General features: G+C 41.9%; 1 protein-coding gene across 2 annotated transcripts; it reads right to left on the bottom strand.

Moving 5' to 3' along the window:
• Positions 1–2,225: 2,225 nt before the first annotated feature.
• stxbp2 (syntaxin binding protein 2) lies at positions 2,226–23,102 on the bottom strand. Of its 2 annotated transcripts, none has more exons than XM_045714938.2 (18): positions 23,015–23,102; positions 21,364–21,413; positions 21,175–21,256; positions 20,729–20,805; positions 20,524–20,599; positions 20,216–20,319; positions 19,850–19,998; positions 19,470–19,554; positions 18,461–18,591; positions 17,966–18,073; positions 17,632–17,755; positions 15,126–15,206; positions 13,155–13,296; positions 12,581–12,687; positions 12,342–12,440; positions 10,444–10,529; positions 5,878–6,035; positions 2,226–2,804 (listed from the first exon to the last, which is right to left on the bottom strand). In XM_045714938.2, the coding sequence occupies exons 1-18, from the start codon at positions 23,049–23,051 to the stop codon at positions 2,740–2,742; spliced, it is 1,761 nt and encodes a 586-aa protein (XP_045570894.1). In that variant the 5' UTR covers positions 23,052–23,102; the 3' UTR covers positions 2,226–2,739. The 2 variants fall into 2 exon arrangements, with proteins under 2 accessions (XP_045570894.1, XP_014048189.1); XM_014192714.3 differs by having other exon boundaries at positions 5,878–6,038.
• Positions 23,103–24,264: the final 1,162 nt, after the last annotated feature.

A 24,264-nucleotide genomic window follows, 5' to 3' on the forward strand; every position in this document is an offset into this window, starting at 1 on the left:
AAAAAGATCATCAGGGACCTCAGCCACCCGAGCCACGGCCTGTTCTCCCCGCTTCCATCACAGGATTATCATGGTTAAAACGAACAGACTGGCCAATAGCTTCTACCCCTAGACCATCAGGCTGCTGAATAGCCACCAATAGTCAGCTACCTGCTCCCCTTGTCCCCCTCCTACCCCTTGGAAGTAGGGGCTAAAATGTGCTCCCTTTTGGGTAGAAAAACACTGGGCTTGGGGTTGATTTGGAAGTCAGAATAGGGCCTACCTGGGGTGTGACAGCTGGTTCAGGTCCAGCCTTTGTCTTCACCCCATCCTGATGACCAGCAGAAGACCCATGTATCCCTGGCAACAAGGGAAGGGTCACTCGCTGGTCGTCAAGCCGATGACCCTGGGTGTTGGACAACAGGTTAAAGAACCGGTCAGCATCTTGTCCTGTCAGAAAGACAGAGAGCGAGAGAGAGGGAGCGAGAGATAAATTGAGAGTGGTAGGGAGGGAGAGAAAAAGGGGGAGGAGAGAGAGAGAGAGAAAGAGGGGAGGGAGATACGACAGAAAAATCAATACCAACTTTTCCAAGATGAATAGAAAGCACTACTGGCAGCTGTTTGTCTGTATATCTGCAATTTCGGTACAGTACCACCCTTAGTGGTGTCATAAGAACCCAGAAACATCCAGTTTTCAGGGATAAAGCATCTTCAACCTAGCTTCCTTTCCCCCTGAAAACCTGATGTGAGGACCCCTCAAGGGCTTTTCTTTAACGCCTGCTACGTTAGGTTAGTACAGTACTGACCTGAGGGTATAGTAGTGGAGTGGGTTAGATCGTCTGTACAGAGGCTGACTGCAGGTCACAGACTTGTCTTGTTTTCAGTGTCATACTAAATTATCTTAACCAATAATTCCAGTCATTATTAAATAACATATACCATATTTGAGTCCCACCTTGAACAAAACATTACTTTTACTGTTTAATGAAGCCTTTATAAGCCTGCATAGATGCTTCACTCAGAACCAGATACCGGTGTCATTTCAGCCATTGATAAAGAACATACAGTATATGGGGGGACTATTTAGGTCCCACTTCAAACTACACCTAATTTGTAAGGCTTACTGAAGCATTCATAAGACTTTTATAAGGCTGGTCGTCAAGCCGATGACCCTGGGTGTTGATATATATGCCGTTTAGCAGACGCTTTTATCCAGTGACTTACAGTCGTGCATCTTACAGACGGGTGATCCTGGGAATCAAACCCACTCTCCTGGCATTGAAAGCACCATGCTCTACCAGCTGAGCTACAGAGGACCACAGCAAATGCCAGATGTAACACCAGATGTAGCGGTCTGTCATATCAACATTATCTAATATGAAACGCTATAAATGACTTGTGAAGCATCTATGTGGTGTTTATGCTCAAAGTCTATACATATTAAAACACATTTATTTTTTAAGTGGGACAAGTATTTGCCATTCAGACTGAGACGTAATGCAGTATTAAGAAGTGAGGATAAGCATGCATAAGTAATTAAGGTCAGTGCCATAAGGTCTCCAATCCTAAACAGGCTGGTTGTCAATAGCAATTATATTAAACAAAGACCTTCAGCATCGATTGTGAAAGCCATAGAAATTAAAATGCATGCTACAACATATAACGCATGCTTGATTGCCATAGAAATGGACATTAGAATGTCATGTATACAATCAAAATAGGGACGGTTTCCCGGACACAGATTATGCCTAGTCCTGGACTAAAAATAATCTCAACTGAAAGTTTTTTTCCAGACTTAATCTGCACCCGGTACCCAGACTAGTACTATGTTGATTTCTCCTGGCTTCAACACCAGGGATTCTCTTGGCAGCTAGAACATATGACAAAGAGTAAAATGTATGCATTTTGTTTATTCATAATTTGGACTAAAATACAAAGACATCAAAAGCCCAAACAACCACACTTCATCCCTTCCCTTATAAAACCTATATTATTATGAAAGTGCATGATTTCAGAGAAAGACACTACAGTAGTAAAGACACTCAGACAGATGAAAACAAATGTAACTCGGGAAAGGCACACAAGTATTTAAATGGTCCCAACACAGGTTACATCTCAATAGTCTAAAGAGGCCACTGCTCTTTATATCCTTTCGTTCATCAGCAGTGAGGACGCCACTTTAGAATGTTGATATGCAGCCCATATTTGTAACTCAATTACAGTAGAAGACACAGATTCAAACAATCTTCATAATATAAGGGCTGTTTTAATTAAATATTCAGAGCAAAAGATGTCCATCACAGCCTTACATTAATACGTATGTACATCATTGGTTTTAATTCAAGCATAATTCAAATAAGAAAATTCAATAAAATATTGAAAATCATAAGACACTATCCTTTAATGACTACATCTTAAAAAAGGCACTTTCTTTTAGTCGTCTCAAACCCTGCAACAGACGAGTACACAAGCATCTCATGATGAACCCCTCCGTTAACAGCAGACCTGGGTCCAAATAGTATTTGTATTTATTTTTAACCGTGCTAAATTGAACTTGTCAAACCCAATAGAACCACTGAAATAGTCCTAAAAAGTGCAAACCCTACTGATCTGGCACTCCCGGCAGTCTTAATCAAAACACTCAAAACAAACGCAATTTGTATCCAGGTTTGTGTTCAGAGACATTCTCCCAGCAGACTCAGACCAGCTCCCTTCCAGGCCCGAGGAGAGAAGGGAGGGTTATATCTAGCTTTTAGGAGTTTAAACCAGGTCCAGCTTCTTCAGGTCATTTAGGAAGCTGGTGGGAGTGACAATGTGAGACGAACCTATAGAGAGGGGAAACGACAACACAGGAAAATGAATACTAATTATATAGCGCTTTTTTGTAACCAAAAGACGCTTACATTCATGGTGAAGATTCATTATGAAAATGTAAGGAGAGAGAGACTGTCACGTCCTGACCAGCAGAGGGAGTAATTGTATTATAATTTGGTCAGGACGTGACAGAAGGGTATTTGTTTTGTATGATTGGGGTTGTGTGTATTATTAAAAGGGTGTTTGGTTTATGTAGTCTGGGGTTTGAGTATATGTTCTAGTGTTGGTTTTCTAGTCTGTCTATTTCTGTGTGGTTTGTGTGGCTCCCGATCAGGAACAGCTGTACATCGTTGTTCCTGATTGGGAGTCATATTAGATGCTTGTTTTCACCTGGGGATTTTGTGGGTAGTTGTCTTTAGCACTGCTGTTGTGAGTATAGCCTTTTAAACTGTCTTTTGTCATTCTTCGTTTTGTTATTTTTTCCGTGCTCTCTGTGTTTAATAAATATTCAAGATGAGCATCCACATTCCCGCTGCGTTTTGGTCATCTCTACCCAACGACACCCGTGACAGAGTTTCAGCGGCGCATTTACCGGACATGAAAAAAAAAACATGCTGGGGGATATACAGTGCCTTCAGAAAGTATTGACTTTTCCCACATTTCGTTGTGTTACAGCCTGAATTTTGAGATTTGTCGTCACTGGCCTACACACACACACACACGATACTCCATAATGTCAAAGTGGAATTGTTTTTTGAAATGCTTAAAAATGAATAAAAACATTTAAGCTGAAATGTGTTGAGTCAAGTATTCAACCCCTTTGTTATGGCAAGCCTAAATAAGTTCTTGAGTAAAAATGTGCTGAACAAGTCACATAATAAAGTTGCATGGACTCACTGTGTGCAATAAGTGTTTAACATGATTTTTGAAAGACAACCTCATCTCTGTACCCTACACATACAGATAATTGTAAGGTCCCTCAGTCGAGCAGTGAATTTCAAACACAGATTCAACCACAAAGACCAGGGAAGTTTTCCAATGCATTGCAAAGAAAGGCACCTATTGGTAAAAAAAAAAAAAAAGCAGACATTGAATAATATCCCTTTGAGCATGGTCAAGTTATTAGTAACACTTTGGATGGTGTATCAATACACCCAGTCACTACAAAGATACAGGCATCCTTCCTAACTCAGTTTCCGCAGAGGAAGGAAACCGCTCAGGAATTCCACCATGAGGTCAATGGTAACTTTAAAAAAGTTAGAGTTTAAATTGCTGTGATAGGATAAAACTGAGGACGGATCAACTATATTGTATACTGATTAAAAATAAAAAGGCAACATGAAACAATTTCAAAGATTTCACTAAGATACAGTTCATATAAGGAAATCATGACTGGGCTTGGGCGCACTGAGGAGCCAGGCCCAGCCAATCAGAATGAGATTTCCCCACAAAGGGCTGTATTAGAGACAGAAATACTCATCAGTTTCATCAGCTGTCCGGGTGGCTGGTCTGAGACAATAATGCAGGTAAAGAAGCCGGATGTGGAGGTCCTGGCGTGGTTACACATGGTCTGCGGTTGTGAGGCAGGTTGGACGTACTGACAAATTCTCTAAAACTACGTTGTAGACGGCTTACGGTAGAGAAATTAACATTAAATTATATAGCAACAGCTCTGGTGGACATTCCTGCAGTCAGCATGCTAACTGCACGCTCCTTCAAAACTTGAGACATCTGTGGCATTGTGTTGTGACAAAACTACACATTATAGTGGCATGTTATTGTTCCAAGCACAAGGCGCTCCTGTGTAATGATCATGCTGTTCAATCAGCTTCTTGATTTACCACACCTGTCAGGTGGATGGATTATCTTGGCAAAGGTGAAATGCTCACTAACAGGGATGTAAAAAAAATTGTGCACAAAATGTAAGCCAACTAAGCTATTTGTGCATATGGAACATTTCTGAGATCTTTTATTTCAACTCATGAAATATGGGACCAACACTTTACATGTTGCGTTTATATTTTGGTTCAGTATAGTTGCTCCAAAATACTAACCTAACTGACAGACTGAAAAGGAGGAAGCATGTACAGAATACAAATATTGCAAATCATGCATCCTGTTTACAACGAAGCACTAAAGTAATGCTGCATAAAATGTGGCAAAGCAATTCACTTTTTGTCTTGAATATAGTGTTGTTTGGGGAAAATCCAATACAACACATTACGGAGTACCACTCTCCATATTTTCAAACATAGTTGTGGCTGCATCATATTATGGGTATTGCTTGCAATAGTTCAGGACTGGGGTGCTTCTCAGAATAAAGAAGAAACAGAATGGAGCTAACAGGAGGCAAAATCCTGGTGTAAAACCTGGTTCAGTCTGTTTCAACTTGACAGCAGGACAATAACCTAAAACACAAGGCATAATCTTCACTGGAGTTGTTTACCAAGACAGTGAATGTTCTTGAGTGGCCGAGTTACAGTTTTGACTTAAATCTACTTGAAAATCTATGGCAAGACCTGAAAATGGTTGTTGAGCAATGATCAACAACCAATTTGACAGAGCTGAAAGAATTTTGAAAGAATAAGTGGACAAATGTTGCACAATCCAGGTATAGAAAGCGCTTAGAGACTTACCCAGAGGTGTAAGGTGCTTCTTCAAAGTATTGACTCAGAGGTGTGAATACTTACGTAAATTAGATATTTCTATACATTTCATTTTCAATACATTTGCAAAAATGTCTGAAAACATGGTTTTCACCTCGTCATTATGGGGTATTGTGTCCAGAGAGAAAAAAAATCCATGTAATCTAGTCAGGCTGTAACACAACAAAATGTGGAATAAGTCAAGGGGTGCGAATACTTTCTGAAGGCACTGTATGATCTTTCGCGCCACCAGCAGGGGAATTCCAAACGAGGATACATGGTGTGTCGTCCTTGTAAATAAAATAAAAATTCAACTGGCTTGCCTGGTTAAAGAGAAGGTTAAATAAAATATTTAAAAAAAAGATTTAAAAAAAAAATAAAAAAAATAAAAATAAAAAAAGAGTACACTAAGTTTCAGCCCAACTATTGTGTTCCTTACCAATCAGGACCTCCCATTTTCCGTCAGTAGCTCGAGTGACCTCGTAGGCGGAGCGCATCTCGGAGTGGGACACACCGCCGATCATGAAGATGATGAGCCGAGGGCCGGAACGATACTCCGTTGGAGACTTGTTCTTGTGCCATTGTCCGAACCGCGCACTGCTACAGTATGATACAAACATAATAAAACATGTACATTTCTAATTATGTAGAAATTATTTGCAGCGGTAAAATAAAACATGTACATCAGTGGTGGCTGGTGGCACTTTAAATGGAGAGGATGGGTTCATAGTAAACGGCTCAAACGGGATACATGGAACGATATCAAACACATTGTTTTTAATGTGTTTGATAAAATTACATTCACTCCACTCACCAGCCTCCTGTGATGTACTGTACATTAGTAATTATGTAGTCATCCAACGATCATAATTATATATCCATTACCAACAATTATGGATCTTAAATCAATACATGGTCATGGTGGAAATTGTCACACTATATTTTTTGATTATATAATAGATACCGTGGGTGGTGTAAAGCCTCAAGATAATATGATTGGTTAATGCACAGAATTAAAAAGAACATAGTATATTATAACCCAAAAATAAAGTTATTCTAAGTCTATTATATGTATGGGATAATCAACGAGGGGCTATGTAGATGTACTATGTGAACAATCCAAGATGCAGGGGTGCGATGAGGATATATTAAATATGATCGACATATACAGTACCAGACACCTTCTCATTCAAGGGTTTTTCATTTATTTTTACTATTTTCTACATTGTAGAATAATAGTGAAAACATCAAAACCATGATATAACACGTATGGAATCATGCAGTAACCAAAAAAAGTGCTATATATTTTTATATTAGAGATTCTTCAAAGTAGCCACCATTTGCCTTGATGAAAACTTTGCACACACTTGGCATTCTCTCAACCAGCTTAATGAGGTAGTCACCTGGAATGCATTTCATTAACAGGTGTGCCTTGTTAAAAGTTCATTTGTAGAATTTCTTTCCTTCTTCATGCGTTTAAGCCAATTAGTCGTGTTGTGACAAGATGGGGGTGGTATACAGAAGACAGCCCTATTTGGTAAAAGACCAAGTCCATATTATGGCAAGAACAGCTCAAATAAGCAAAGAGAAACGACAGTCCCTCATTACTTGAAGACATGGGTCAGTCAATCTGGAAAATTTCAAATACTTTTACAATTTCTTCAAGTGCAGTCGCAGAAACCATCAAGCACTATGATGGAACTGGCTCTCGTGAGGACAGCCACAGGAAAGGAAGACCCAGAGTTACCTCTGCTGCAGAGGATAAGTTAATTAGCGTTACCAGCCTCAGAAATGGCAGCCCAAATAAGTTCAAGTAGTTCAAGTAACAGACAGTTCAAGTAACAGACATCTCAACATCAACTGTTCAGAGGAGACTGCGTGAATCAGGCCTTCATGGTTGAATTGTTGCGAAGAAACCACTACTAAAGGACACCACTAATAAGAAGAGACTTGCTTTGGCCAAGAAACACGAGCAACGGACATTAGACCAGTGGAAATCTGTCCTTTGGTCTGATGAGTCTAAATTTCAGATTTTTGGTTCCAACCTCCGTGTCTTTGTGAGATGCAGAGTAGGTGAACGGATGATCTCCGCAAGTGTGGTTCCCACTGTGAAGCATGGAGGAGGTGTGATGGTGCTTTGCTGGTGACACTGTCAGTGATTTATTTAGAATTCAAGACACACTTAACCAGTATGGCAACCACAGCATTCTGCAGCAATACACCATCCCATCTGGTTTGCACTTAGAGGGACTATCATTTGTTTTTCAACAGGACAATGACCCAACACATCTCCAGGCTGTGTAAGGGGTATTTGACCAATGAGGAGAGTGATGAACCTGGCCTTCACAATCACCCGACCTCAACCCAATTGAGATGGTTTGGGATGAGTTGGACCGCAACAAGTGCTCAGCATATGTGGGAACTCCTTCAAGAGTGTTGGAAAAGCATTCCAGGTGAAGTTGGTTGAGAGAATGCCAAGAGTGTGCAAAGCTGTCATCAAGCTGTCATGATTCCATATGTGTCATTTCATAGTTTATGTCTTCACTATTATTCTACAATGTAGAATGAGTATGTGTCTGGTACTCTAGGCTAACACACAACATCAGTGGGACGAGAACAAAAGCACAGGGGATATAGTTATAAAGCTAAAAAAAAAACAGCTGCCGGATGTTGACATGTTTAAAGTTACATCACCAGATGTGAACACGTTTGTATTCCATTAAGCTGTTGATGTCCTTGTTATATATCATATTTCTCCATGGTTGCGTCCCAAATGGGACCCCATTTTACATAGTGTTCTACTTTTGACCAATACCCCATGGGCCCTGGTCCAAAGTAGTACACCATAAAAGGAAATAGTGTGCCATTTAGGACGCAGACATGATGATACGTGTGTGTGTGTGTGTGTGTGTGTGTGTGTGTGTGTGTGTGTGTGTGTGTGTGTGTGTGTGTGTGTGTGTGTATATAAAAGATTTTATCAAGAATTTAAACCCTGCCCTCAAAAAGAGCTTTGCTCTGAACGAGGAAATCTGTGTACGTCCCAAATGGCACCCTATTCTCTATATGGCGCACAACTTTCAACCAGGGCTCATAGGGCTTTGGTCAAAAGTAGTGCACTATATAGGGAATAAGGTGCCATTTGGGTCACCACTGCATTGTGTCCATTAATGAGTAAACACACAGATTACCAAGCCCGGAAGTGCCTTCAGATGAGCTTTTATACAGTGCATTCGGAAAGTATTCAGACTCCATGACTTTTCCACATGTTTTTTTACGTTACAGCCTTATTCTAAAATGGATGAAATTGTTATTTCCACACACACACACACACACACACACACAGTACCATATAAGGATAAAGCAAAAACAATTTAGAAATGTTAGCAAATGTATAAAAAAAAAACTGAAATATCATATTTACACAAGTATCCAGAGATGTTTGATCGGGTTCAAGTCTGGACTCTGGCTGGGCCACTCAAGCACATTCAGAGACTGGTCCCGAAGCCACTCCTACGTTGTCTTGGCAGTGTGCTTAGTGTTGTCCTGTTGGAAAGTGAACCGTAGCCCCAGTCTGAGGTCCTGAGTGCTCTGGAGCAGGTTTACATCAACAATCTCTCTGTTCTTTGCTCATCTTTCCCTCGATCCTGACTAGTCTCCCAGTCCCTGCCACTGAAAAACATCCCCACAGCATGATGCTGCCACCACGCTTCACCTTCGGGATGGTGCCAGGTTTCCTCCAGACGTGACACTTGGCATTCAGGCCAAAGAGTTCAATCTTGCTTTCATCAGACCAGAGAATCTTGTTTCTTTTGGTCTGTGTCCTTAAGGTGCCTTTTGGCAAACTCCAAGCGGGCTGTCATGTGCCTTTTACTGAGGAGCTTCCGTCTGGCCACTCTACCATACAGACCTGATTGGTGGAGTGCTGCAGAGATGGTTGTCCTTTTGGAAGGTTCTCCCATCTCCACAGAGGAACTCTGGAGCTCTGTTGCGCAGTTTGGCCACGTGGCCAGCTCTAGGAAGAGTCTTGGTGGTTCCAAACTTCTTCCATTTGAGAATGATGGAGGCCACTGTGCTCTTGGGGGCCTTCAATGCTGCAGATTATTTTTGGTACGCTTCCCCAGATCCTGTCTCGGAGCTCTATGGACAATTCCTTCAACTTCATGGCTTGGTTTTTCCTCTGACATGCACTGTGTATTTCCATATCATGTCCAATCAGTCGAATTTACCACAGGTGGACTCCAATCAAGTTGTACAAACATCTCAAGGATGATCAATGGAAACAGGGTGCACCTGAGCTCAATTTCGAGTCTCATAGTAATACTTACGTAAATAATTATTTTACAAAAAAAATATATAAATTAGAAAACATTTCTAAAAACCTGTTTTTCGCTTTGTCCTTATGAGGTATTTGTGTGTAGATTGATGAGGAAATTGTTTTGATAATATTGGGGCGGCAGGTAGCCTAGTGGTTAGAGCGTTGGACTAGTAACCGAAAGGTTGCAAGACCAAATCCCCGAGCTAACAAGGTAAAAATCTGTCGTTCTGCCCCTAAACAAGGCAGTTAACCCACTGTTCCTAGGCCATCATTGAAAATACAAATTTCTTCTTAACTGACTTGCCTACTTAAATAAAGGTAAAAAAAAAATACATATTAGATTAAGGCTGTAACGTAACAAAATGTGGAAAAAGTCAAGGGGTCTGAATACTTGCCGAATGCACTGTTCAACATGAACAAGCTATATCAACAAATGAAAACTAAAATAACTCCAAGTAGATTATTCACAGGCTGTCTAATGGCAGCTTGGTCAACTAACTTTTCACCTCTCCAGCCCACTTAAGTACACCAAAGCTCTATTTTAAAGATTACAACTGAGATTAAAGTGTTAATGTATGTGACCCTGGTTATCCATCTGCCTCCGATAAGGCCATGCCCCTTCTCTGTCCTCGGACCGGCTCCTCTGTCCCCGGAACGGCTGCACCCCCGTGACGTATACAGTATACACACCTGACAGTCGTCTGCATGGTGTTGATGGGGGCAGGCTCAGAGATGAATGGCCACTGCTTCCTGTCCAGCTTGTCCTCTATGGCATTCTGGAAAATTAGACAGACATGGTTGGTCAGACTTGGAATTTTTGGATGACAGTAATTGGCTAGTCAAATGCCTCACAATAGTCCCAGTCGGTATTCATGTAATAAGGAATTCCTCTCGACCACGCCCACAAGTTGGGGAAAACCAACAGTATTTCCTGTTGATCCACATTGTAAAAGAAGCAACTTCATCATAGATTTTTTTGTTATACAGAAACAACAAAACATGCAGAAAAGCTGATGTATTGTTCAATGTACATGTGGCCAGGTCAAAAATCCTGACCTATGGTTTGCAGTGCTCCCACGTAGGGAAACAGAGCCTGTGAGAAGAGCCCTGTGGCTTCAGGCTATTCGGTGTGGGAGAGTGAGAAATGTGGAGGGGGCAGTGTCCAAGTAGACTACACGGAACTATGTGTGTGGAAAACATCATCACAGGTAAGACATTTAACTTGTTTAGTACAGTCCGTTTGGAACTCTACTCACTACTCGTATAGTCCGTTTGTTTGTGTTGTTGGTCTTGGCTAGCTTAATGTTCCGGTTGGTAGGTAGCACTCACTCAAGTGGCTGCTAGCTAGCATCGTCATGACAAAAAAGGGGGATCTGGGAAGCCTTACGTTTTTCTAAGTCGTGAGAAGGCCAGAGAGCAGGCAATGTTGAAAAGTAATTTTTATACATGTACTTTTCTTAAAAATGTAGTTTTGTAATTGACAAAAACAAGGAAATTGTGGTTGAAAAAGGTCAAGTTTTTGCTGTGAGCCACTGGGGTAATCACAGGTTGTCTTCCCCACAGATGGGCAGGGTCGTGCCTCTCTATCTGATACCGACTGGGTCTATATCAGGAAGCCATTGCGAGTGTACCCATGAGTTTACCAGTCAAATTGCCAGGGTTATAGGTTCCAAGTCACTTCTATTCATTCTATTTCTATGTGTGCTGCTGCATTGTGGGGGGTGTTTTTGTTGCTCCTTTCAACAAGGAGCAACAAAGTTTAATTACTTTGTTTAGAGTACATGTTACCGCCGAAACGGACTCAACTGCACTAATGCCCAACCGTCCTGTTGTCAGTCAGCTGTTGACAGATCCACCTGTACCCAAATACCTGAGACCCGATCCAGAATTTTAAAAAATGTCACGGGTCTTATCTGATATTATTGTCACGGGTATATGGGGCTGCTGGAAGCCTAGTGGTTCGAGCGTTGGGCCAGTAACCGAAAGTTTTCTAGATCGAATCCCCGAGCTGACAAGGTAAAAATCTGTCGTTCTGCCCCTGAACAAGGCAGTTAACCCACTGTTCCTAGGCCGTCATTGTAAATAAGAATGTTTTCTTAACTGACTTGCCTAGTTAAATAAAATACAAATAAAATAAATAGCACGAGTCTGCTTGGTGTTCCTCCCTCACTCTCACAGCACACAAACAGCACAGTCCCTGCTAGAGTAGCACCTCTCTCTCATGCTTTATCAGCTCTGGTTAATAAAGTATCTTAAAAATGTACTTTTCTGCTGCTTCCTGCACTCGGATCGGACCTGGAGCCGACCAAGTCTATATGGAACGGGTCTAGTTGTCCCGGGTCAGTTCGCGAAAGGGTCTCTCTCATATATACAAAAAAAATATATAAATAAATAAATAAATAAATAAATAAATAAATAAATAAATAATATATATATATATATATATATATATATATATATATATATATATATATATATATATATATATCGGGTCTGGGTGGGAAAGCCCCAGGCCCATTTCAAAGCAGATCCAACTTTTTGGACCCGTGAAATCCTCAAACCACACCGTCTATCCTTCTCCTCCATACCTCCATCACGTCTTTGATGGTGGGTGTCCATCGGGAGAGCTGGTACGTGCTCTCCTTGCGCTCTTTCTTCTCAGGCAGTGTTTTCCCAGCATTGAGAGCCTGAAACACAACGTTTCACATTTTTCAAAATATAACAAGGGGAAAAAAGGCTTCACTGTAAAAAGAGGCATTTGTTCAGCCCAGAAACGTGAGAGAGCGGGGGAGAGACGGACAGACCGGAGAAACAGAGCCCTACTGACCCCAGCGATGACGGGGCAGCCCAGGTGCTGTAGGTTGGTGATGATGTTGCTGTTTGCCTGCACGTTGGCATGCTGGATTAACTTGGTCAGGTTCTCCTCGCCAATGCCTGTGTGTGAGGAGACCACCGTTACACAGAGTAGAGCTGGAGAACATAATGAGTGACGACTCATCAAAACTGCTTCCTTAGCTAGCGTGTTGTCATCCCCCGAGGATCAACAGTAACCACATCGTATATCCTTAGAGAGACCATCATTATTTACAGAGTAGAGCCAAGCGCTCAACTTAAAAAGACCACCATCTGCTCCTCAGGCCAACATCCACAAACATATACACACACACACACACACACACACACACACACACACCAAAAAAATGTGATCAAGTCAATTGATCTTATAGAGCTGCTCAGGAAAGCTATAATTTCATTTCAATAGCAGTCGGGTGGAGAGTAGCTGTTTCGCATCATATTACAAACGCTCATATTGCTGTACCTGCTGTGTGTATCTTGACCATGCATTGACAGAAAGCAGACACATTTGGGATCACGCAGCCAGCGCCATTCTGTTGACCTACCCTTCTTCTTGTGGAAGACATAGAGCAGTATGATGCGGATCTTGTCGTAGGGGTCGATGTCGGTGTTGAGGAGTACCGGGACGATGCTCTTCATGGCATCCTTCAGGGGTTCCCCATCTACGTCAGTCCCCATGGCCAGGTCCTGGGAAACATATGGGGGAAAACAACAAATCGACAACACCACTCAAAGGCATCATTCTCTAGGTCCCCACCCCCCCAATCTGCATCAGTCACACATCAGTGCATAAACACTGCAGATCCTAGTCCCACAATCAGACCCGGATTACATCACTCCTGGACATGCTGGGTACGTCTCAAATGATCCACCACTAAACCTACCATGTTAAAGACTAGGAAAACAAACCTGAGCGGCGCTATTAGAATCATTAAGATCAAAACAATGCATGCGTCCCAAATGGCACGCTATTAGTAATGCACTAAAATCGGGACTCTGGTGCCATTTGGGACGGGGTAAATGTGTTGAGGGAGAAAGTAGGGGCTGTCCTGGGAACCAGGAAGGGAAAGGGGTTCTAGTCTGAGATGTACGATGTCTTATGGTGTAAGATTTCTGGATGGATGTAGTAATGACAGCCTGGCAACGTTAATGGTCTTTAAAAGACTAAGTATGACATGACAACAGCTTCCTGTGCATTACTGTAGGTTCAGAGAGGGACACTTGATAGAGATGTGCGACATGTCTCGTCTCAAGCCCTTTACACAACATTAGTGAAGTGGATGCCCACTAGGACGCCAGACATCGTCACACTATGGTGGCGTGTCAAATTGCACCCTATTCCCTATATAGTGCACAACTTTTCTTCTTTTTTTACCCCTTCTTCATGGTATCTAACTGGTAGTTGCAGTCTTGTCTCATCCCTGCAACTCCCGTACGGACTCGGGAGAGGCGAAGGTTGAGAGCCGCTTAATGTCCGCTTAACCCGTAAGCCAGCCGCACCAATGTGTCGGAGGAAACACCGTATACCTGCTGACCGTGTCAGAGCACACTGCGCCCGGCCCGCCACAGGAGTCGCTAATGGGCGATGGGACAAGGACATCCCTGCCGGCCAAACCCTCCCCTAACCCGGATGACGCTGAGCCAATTGTGCGCCATGGGTCTCCCGGTCGCGGCCGGCTGCAACAGAGCCTGGACTCGAACCCAGAATCTCTAGCAGCACAGCTAGCACTGCAGTGCCTTAGACCAGCGTGCCACTCGGGAGGCACAGTGCACTACTTTTGACAAGAGCCCTGTGTGTCCTGGTCAAAAATAGTGCACTAGTGAATACGGTGCCATTTGGGATGAAGCAGCCTATAAAGCTTTTAAGAGACTCAAACAGAGAGGTAGAAATAGAGATGGGAACGTGGGAAGGTCAACACCCCAGTGGAGGCTAGATGGGGTGAGTGGGTGGGAGTGGGACAGCATCATTATATGATAAGATAGTTCTAAATATTAAGATATATTACACAACAGCATCATAGTGACCTAGTCATTCGTGGTTTAACCACCTAAGGCTAACATCCAGGGATGTGACTATTCAAGATAATATATTTGTTTTTATATTATATAGAAAAACAAGGAAAACAATATCTTTGGGAAAATAAACATTTCAGTGTAGAAAGAATGATAGAGGATGTCAGGAAAGATGGGAAAAATCACAGAACAGAAACCTATAAAAATGTAATTAAAATGCTATAGGTCACTCTTGAAAAAGAGATGATTCATCTGACGGGTCTTGCCGGTTGAATAAAAACAGGGTGTTTACACTTCCGAGAAACAGAAGCATGCTCCTGGGTGTATTATGAGTGTACCTGCCAGGTCATTAGCATATGGTTTCATAAGAGAGGTAGGGAGCTTGATGGCACCCTATATAGTGCACTACTTTTGATCAGATCCCTATGGGTCTTGGTCAAAAGTAGTGCACTATATAGAGAATCGGGTGCCATTTGGGACTTGTGTTTTGTAGCAACACTGACCTGTTCCACCTCACACAGCTTGTCCACCGAGGCTTTGAATTTCTTCATGCAGGCCTCAGCCAGGTGCAGGTGAGTGGAGTACTGCAAATCAAAACAAACATTACTTATTAACTTCTAAAAGTTGATGTCATCACACTATCATGATACTCCACTTTGTTGCTACAGCCTGAATTCAAAATGGATTAAATTGCAGTTCTCACCCATCTACACACACTACCCCATAGTGACACAATCAAAATGCTTTTAAGAACTGTTTAATTTTGGAGGGAAAATTAAATACAGTATCTCATTCACACCCCTGAGTGAGTCAATACTTTGTAGAAGCACCTTTAGCAGTGATTATAGAGCTGTGAGTCTTTCTGGGTAAGTCTCGAAGAGCTTTCCACACATGGATTGTGCAACATTTGCCCATTATTTTCTAAATTCTTTAAGTCATGTCAAATTGGTTGTAGATTGGTTTTCAAGTAGATTTAAGTCAAAACTGTAACTCGGCCACTCAGGAACATTCACTGTGTTCTTGGTAAGCAACTCCTGTGTAGATTTGGACTTGTGATTTAGGTTATTGTTCTGCTGAAAGGTGAATTCATCTACCTGTGTCTGGTGGAAAGCAGACTGAAACAGCTTTTCCTCTAGGATTTTGCCTGTGCTTCACTAGCGGTTCTGGGGGGGGGGGGGGGGGGGGGGCAGTGCCCCTGTGACAACAATTTTGGACCCCCTTGTGGCCCCCCCTAAATGTGGAGTATGAAATAATGTTTACATACATTTTTGCTATCGTTCTTTTTTTACATCCATTATTAGACAGTGGCAACGCGGAACATGGTCTTTTGCCTGCTAATGCCTGCAATGCAGTGAAGAAAACAATATGACAACAATGTCTAATGTAACTGGCCCCTCTAACAGTACAACTGGCCCCAGCTTGGCCCCCCCAATTGAAATGGTCTAGAACCGCCACTGCTGTGCTTAGCACCATTCCATAAATTTTTTTATCCTGAAAAATTCCACAGTCCTTAAAGAGAGGTGGCAGGTAGCCTAGTGGTTACAGCGTTGGGCCAGTAACCGAAAGATTGCTGGATCGAATCCCCGAGCTGACACGGCAAAAATCTGGCGTTCTGCCCCTAAACAAGGCAGTTAACCCACTGTTCCCCAGTAGGCAGTCATTGTTAATAAGAATTTGTTCTTAACTGACTTGCCTAGTTAAATAAAGGTTACACACAAAGATTACAATACCCATAACATGATGCAGCCACCACTATGCCTGAAAATATAGAGAGTGGTACTCAATGTGTTGCATTGGATTTTCCCCAAACATAACACTTTGTATTCAGGACAAAAAGGTAATTGGTTTGCCAATTTTTTTGCAGTAATAATTTATTGCCTTGTTCCAAACAGGATGCATGTTTTGGAATATTTTTATTCTGTACAGGCTTCCTTCATTTTACTCTGTCAATTAGGTTAGTATAGTGGAGTAACTACAATGTTGTTGATCCATCCCTAGTTTTCCTATAACAGCCATTAAACTCTGTACCATGGTGAAATCCCTGAGTAGTTTCCTTCCTCTCCGGCAAGTCAGTTAGGAAGGACGCCTGTATTTTCGTAGTGACTGGGTATATTGTTAAACCATCCAAAGGGTAATTAATAACCACCATGCTCAAAGGGATATTCAGTGTCTGTATTTTTATTAACCCATAGGTGGCCCTTCTTATGCAAGGCATTGGATAACTTCCCTTATCTTTGTGGTTGAATCTGTGTTTGAAATTCACTGCTCGACTGAGGGACCTTACAGATAATCGTATGTGTGAGGTAGTCACTCAAAAATCATGATAAACACCATTACACACAGTGAATCCATGCAACTTATTTTGTGACTTAAGCAAATGTTTACTCCTGAATGTATTTAGGCTTGCCATAACCAAGGGGTTGAATTCTTATTGACTTAAGACATTTCAGCTTTCCATTTTAAGTCATTTGTAAAAGTTACTAAAAAACATAATTCCACTTTGACATTGTTGTATTGTGTGTAGGCCAGTGACAAAAAAAATCTAAATATAATCCATTTTAAATTCAGGCTGTAACACAACAAAAATGTGGAAAAAGTCAAGGAGCGTGAATACTTTCTGAAGGCACAGTAGAATGAAAAAATGTATTGGGCGTGCATTATAAGTGGCCTGCTACACCGGATGCGCAACATTTGCAGAGGGTAATACGCTCCTATTCATTTCAATTAAATCAGGCTCACGCCCCTTGAGTGTAAAATGCACCTTTTTTTTTTACGTGCAGCTCACTCCTGAGAACAATAGGATAAAGTAACTTGCACTAAGCTTTCAGCGTAGCAGGTAAAAATCCTACTGTTTGCTAGTATGGACATTGGAACATGGCCCATGTCTTTGCCAAATGTGAATAGAACACGTGATGACATTTAGGCTGACAGTATATGATCACTGGAGAGACATGAATGCCAGTCTCAACCAATCAACTGATTTTAGATGGAAAGACAAGGAACACCCACCAAGCTGAGTTCCTTCTGGTACTGTGGCATCTTCTTCAGCATCTGAGACAGGTCTTTGATATTGGCCTTATCAGTGGACATCCTCTTGCTCTCACAGAACACACGCAGCAGCTCCGTCACTTTCCTGGAACACGAACAAAGAGCATCAACATCTGAACCCAGGGTTGGGTTCAATTCAAGAAAGAGAATTCATGATATTCATTTTTACAATTCACTTCCTGAATGCAACACTGAACTTACCTCAAATCAACTCTGGATCATGTCATCGCTTATTAGTTGAGGTTAGATTAGTTAAAAACACTAGTTGTATGTAATCTTAATGATCGTGTCTTACTTGGTGACGTCAGCTATGTGCATGTGTCTCAGCTGGACCCACAGATCATCGTCTTCGTCCAGGAGAACCTCCTTCTCCTTGGAATCCCCGATTCCAGTCGTCTGATATCTACGACACACAATAACACAGGGATCGTTTGACAACTAGAACACACAAAATAACAACCGTTATACAGGGATAACAGATACCTTATTCTACTCATGGTATGGTATGGTATGATATATATATATATATATATATATATATATATATATATATATAACTACATAAAAAAATTATAATAAATAATATGGTGGAAGAAAGGTTATACTCCTAACCTGTAAAACGACTAACCAAAATGTAAAACTGACCCTTAAGCTAAATCTTAACCAATTCTAAAATTAAGTATCGTTTTGCAGGTCAGGAGTGTCTGTATAGCATTTTCCATATGGTCATCATGGGCCTTGGTCAAAAGTAGTGCAGTATATTGGGAATAGGTTGCCAAACTAAGCCTACTTGTAGATGTCCTGTTTGATGTCCAGAAGGTCATAGACCATGGCCTGGAAAGTCAGCTCATGCAGAATGGGAGAGATGGGGTCAAAGCCACGGTCCACAATCAACAGCTGTGACCTGGCCCTGTCAGGACCCTGAAAACGCATTAGACATCTCATGTCAGGGCAAGAAATTATACCTCGAACTGTCACTTTTTAATTACCAGTTAACCACTTCAATGCTTTGGCAGATAGGGAATATTGTTTTAGATCAAATGTATTGCCTCTAGCTGTACAATAGAATGTCAGGAATGCTTTTGGGTAACAGGTTTTACCAACAAGTCGCCTAGTCAGTGCCACCATCAGACTTGACCACATTCAGAAGGTTTTTTCCCCCCCAGCCTTTCACACGTTCAATTCTTTTCTAAAAGTACAACCACAATAACAAGAAAATATCTATGCCATGTGTATTGTAATACCCTTTTCACACTGTACTGCGCTGGCCTGCTTATGCACCCACCACAGTGGATATTTTGTTGTGAAAAACACATATCCGAGCCAGCACAGTACGGTTTGGCACGATAGTGGGAAAATGGTATTACTGTGCTGGGTACTGAGGCAGAGACACCATGGAGAAGATAAGAGCAGAAAGGTAAATTATATCAAATGAATACATGCCTTCAGAAGTCCAACACAGGCTTAAGGAAATGCCAGCTAGGAAAGACAGAAAAGGAGAGAAAAAGTAGCCGAGCAGCAGAGAGTGTGAAATATAATTTACAGGAAATCAAGTGAGAAAGTAGAAGTAGCTATGAGAGACTCCGATAGAGGTAACACTTTCAAAATGCTTCAATAATCATATCATTAGCCTAGTATCATAAAGACAAAGCATTTGATGGTTGCCGATAAAAGTCATTCAACGCAGTGCATTTTCAGGGAGTGAACGGTCATTTTGAGCCAAGCAGACATGGTACTATTAGTACTGTAAAGAAGTGTTGTGTATTGTGAGAGGTGGTGAGGCCTTGGTGTCCCCTCACCTCTCCCATGCTGGGGTTGTCTGCTTTATGGGCGTTCAGACGCTGATACACCTCCTCAGCCAGTCTGGCATTCTCCTCAGGACCGCTACGGTAGAGGGAGGGAGAGAACGAGAGAGAGAGAGGGTGACTTGCGACTGAACTAGCACAGACGTGCAAAAAGACCATTGAAGACAGGCTCTGTATGCAAGACCTGCGCGATGAGCTTTGAAGTGTCAATTCGCAATCCAGTCGGGGTGTTGCTAAAGTCGTCCACTATTGGAGGACTAAAAGTATCCATTTACTCAGATGAACACCCAATTCCCACTGAAACCTCTGGTAGCACTTGCATGCCTGTATTTATGAGACCTGTCTGTAAGTTAAGGTATGGTGTGTATAGGTACCTGCGGTAGCGGATGGCAGGGTACTCCTTCAGGGTGTCACAGAGGGTGGCGATCTGCTCTGCCAGAGTCTCCATCATTCTGTCTTTATTCCCCTCTCCAACTGGACTGTAGAACGAGTGCAGGGAGCTGGGATCGTCCAGGGAAAATACCTACAATAGAGAAGGGAGAGGAAGGGCTTGAGGGAGAGAGCGAGAGACGACAATTACTGGGTATTTTCACTGGATACTCCTAAGAGCGATCAAACTACCAAGGAAATGTGTTATTTTCAATGGGAGAGGCAAGATTAGACTTTTGGCAATTTGGCCATTCGACCAGAGTTGAGCAAAGTTCAAAGAAGGTGCTGTAGGTAGGTAGGTAGGTACCCACCTGGGACTCGTATGGCAGGAAAGCCACATTGATCTCCTTCAGAGTCTTGATGACTCTGGCAACTCTGGACCTCCCAATCTCAGCAAAAAGAGCATCTGGGCAGTCTGCAGGATAGGTGATTGGCACAAAACCAACAGTTATTTTGTATTATTAAACAAAATATTCATGCTTTTTGTCATTTTGCGAGGTTAATCTCAATTAGATTTAGAATCTCCTTTCAAGAGAGACATGACCAGAAGGACACCACATTTTTTTCTATCAGACAAGGGAAGAGTATAGTTTTGAAGTTTTATAACAAATGGTCTTACTGTCTGTGAAGAAGATGTGCGCCGCTTTGTAGGTGAAAGCAATCTCTTTGAAGTCATTGATGAGAGCACGAACCGACTGAGAACATCCACACACACACAGGTGAGAGAGAAAAAGAGGAAGATGAGTGTAAGATTGCTTTACAGCAGGACATGGCAGTTGATGACATAGTGAAAGGGGGAACGGCAGGGGAAACACACTTCTCACCTTCTCTGAAGGAGAGATCAGATAAATGGCCTCCAGGCTGGAGATGGGTTCCCTGCGCTTGTTGATGTCCTCCACAACTGGGGGAGGAAAAGGAAGATCAGTTAGTGACTGTACATCCTAACTGAAGAACGCCTCCACAGACACTCACTTCCTCATACTATGACCCATACCTGGGTTCAAATAGTATTTATTTCTTTTAAATAGCGTTTAATTGAGCCTGTCTCAAGTGCCAGATGGGAGGGGTTGGGTTTGTACTTTTGGGACTATTGGTTCCATTGCATCAGACAAGCTCTGTTGAGCGCAGCTTAAGTATTTGAAAACAAAAACTGTTTGAACCCAGGTCTACTCTGAACCTAGTTTAGAATGATGTGTCCCCTTGATCTAATAAATTGTTATTGACAAATACAAGTAGCCTAGCCCACTGGCCATCCCATCCCAACACTTACTAGTCACCCCCTCTGCCATGATATCTGACATCTTGCAGCAGGAGGACAGGATTCGCATGCTGATGTGGTCCACAATGAGCACCTGGACAAACAGATGGGCGTTATCAATTCATATTCAATTGATCATTAGACATTATGTCTTTGGACCTGGATCTTTTCAGAGCAACGCTCAACATTTTTTTACAATACCTTCCATTCTCCATCCTTCTTCACACTTTTGATAACTCCATTCAGGATTTCTTAAGAGATGAGGAAAGACAGACAAGAGGAAGTATGAAATATTACAGTAACAAAATTGAAATGTGTCCAACAACTCAGAATGAGTAGACGCGTTTATTTTATATTTAGTTTACCTGGGGGGGTCAATTAAGAACAAATTATTATTTACAATGACAGCTGGCAAGAGGCAAAACATTTGGAAATAGACAACAGTAGTCTAGGTTCTGGAATCTTTTTTTCTTTTTTTTCCCTGGTTCCATATTTGACAGAGATCTCTTAAAGTTGACCCAATTGATCTATGTTTTTTCAGAAGGCGTTTGTTAGCCAGTGTCAAACAGTAACTAATTGGGTCGTAAAAGGCAAAGGAACATAAACTTACACAGGTAGTAGGTACACATCGTCTTCCTTCACATGTATGGTTGATCACAAGGCAGCCCACAATCAACTAGCTACACCCAACTTGACCTATTGTTCCCATCATAGCTTCCATAATAAAGTAAGCAAAACACAAGGGAACACTGTAAATATATGACCCAGGATAACAGCCTCACGCCTAAACCTCCCCACCCTCCTGACCAACGCATTCAATGCTTCCTTCAATACTCCCCACTTGGTAAACAGTTCGATCACATCATTAAAAAAATAGTGGTACATCTTGAGCAGTGATCCACAACTGGAAAACACGTTTAAAGAACCTCCGCGGGTAGTCTTCAGACGCGCTCCCAACATCAGTCAAATGGTGGCGAGGTCTGACATTCCACCGGTTCTAGACAATGTGGTGGCTCTTAACAACATTAGCTCTTTGAGATACATTGCCATCGAACATGTTTCGACTCCTAGGAGGGGGGAGATACTGATAATATATTATTGAGAAGATAATTGTATTGGATCCACCGTTTGTGTACAATGTCTCTTAGAGGTCTGAACCAGGAGTTTGATATCAGACCATTTCTTCTTGCCTTCCAAGTCACCTACTTGGTCATTTTGTAAATATATATTATTTTCTGGAACTACTACATGTACCCATCTCATTGTTATAAAATTAGAGATAAACAATTTGTTTTTGCACCCACCATGAGTCATGTCCGCAATGGTCACGTGAGGTGAGATGTGTATATTTTTTTTTACGTGTGCACTCAGTTCGTTTGCTTGACCTGACGAAGATCCGTTTCGGATCGAAACGTTGTCAAAAAAAAGCGGTGAATTGGGATCTTTAATAGTGTGCGGGCCTTCTTGTTCTTTACTAGTACTGTTCATTAGCCCAGCACCTGTTTTCAATGACGTGCGTATGACCAAACTTTTACAAAGTCAGGAAAACAAGTTTTAGAATTAACTTGAAATACTACTACTAGTGATGAGGCATACTCTTCCCAGTCACATTTAATATTGACATTTTAAATAGCCTAATGACAGCTAGCTATCTCCCATGGCCAGGCATTACTAGGAAGCAACTTGCTTGAGTGGCGAATGCTATGCATCGCTAGCCAGGCAGTTTGGATGTTTTCTGTTATTAATTTTCGTGACAACAAACTAAAAACGTGATGGTATCAAAAAGTCACTATTTCGACCGCAGACCGTCGAACAGTAGAGAGATATAAAATTAACACATTTCTTAACTTACTCTCTCCGACTACAGCCTTCAGTCCGCTTGGAGCCATTTTGACACTTCCGTGTTGTCGATTTTTTTTCCATTACATGTTTTAACTGGCTGACGTAAACATAACACCTACGTCATGTCCGCTTCGTTTTTTAAAGATAGAAAAGTGCTCAAATGCACTCAAAATGAATAAGTAAATAAGAGTTTCCAATTTGACTAAAGTGTTATTCATATTCTTCATGAGTTCATTTGCATTAAAACATTGTCATTTACAGTAGGTCTCTGATACAGGGTAGGAGCAAAGAAAATAAGATTTTGTTGTGGTTTGGTTGCGAAACATCTTTATTTCATCGTATTTATTTCATTATGATGACATTCTCTACACTTCCAGCATGGGAGTCCCTGTTGAGACAGAGTTGGGCATGACTGGAAATCCAATCAGAATCAGAATCAGAATCTCATTACATTAGAATCAACATTAACAATTCAAGGATCAGTTGAGATCCATCTCCAATAGGCTACCTGTTCTGTATATGAGTGACACCAAGGGTTGTGGTGCCATCCTGACCAACAAAGAGTGCAAGTCCAGCTTCTGTAATAGATATAGATACTAAGCATTCGCACTCTCTATTGAGTAGTATGTCATGCTTTTAATCATACATAGGCTAGGATTAATCTGTGTTCTTGAAACCAGCATCAAGTTCAAAGCACCTTCCATGGGAGGAGGGAGCTCAAATACTGAGCCCAAGCTCTCTAGACAGAGATTTTCAACCACATCCTGGGCATCCACCCGTGTGTTCCCGACCCGAGTCAACTGACCGACAACTCTGGCCCTCTCCTGTGCCTCTGGGTTCTGACTGGGCATGGCATCAAGCAGTAGTCCCCCCTTCATCACCAGCTGCCTTCTCAGGGTGTCCTCTGATGAACCTGAAAACATTGTGGGGTTCACTTCAAATGCCAAATGATCTTTGGTGGTTGCAGTTTGATGAGGATAGTTAATTGGTGCATCTTTGTGTTGGTGTGTTTGCCTACAAACATATTAAACAGAGGTTGTTAGGTTAACCACACAAGTCTAAGCCCTAAAGATTTGTGTTAGCTTTCCTGAGCTAATGCCTAGGCTTTAGCTCAGCAGGTTGACAGTCTTGTAGCACAGGTCCAAACCCTGGCTGGTCACGCATACCAGGCTCAGAGTGACTGGAGGTGCTTTCTCTGGGCTGCTCAACATTCTCAGATGATAAAGTTCCATTTGGTAGTGAACGCTGGGTAGGACTGAG

The sequence above is a fragment of the Salmo salar genome, chromosome 03 (genome assembly GCF_965601325.2).
Source record: "Salmo salar chromosome 03, fSalSal1, whole genome shotgun sequence".
NCBI lineage: Eukaryota > Metazoa > Chordata > Actinopteri > Salmoniformes > Salmonidae > Salmo > Salmo salar.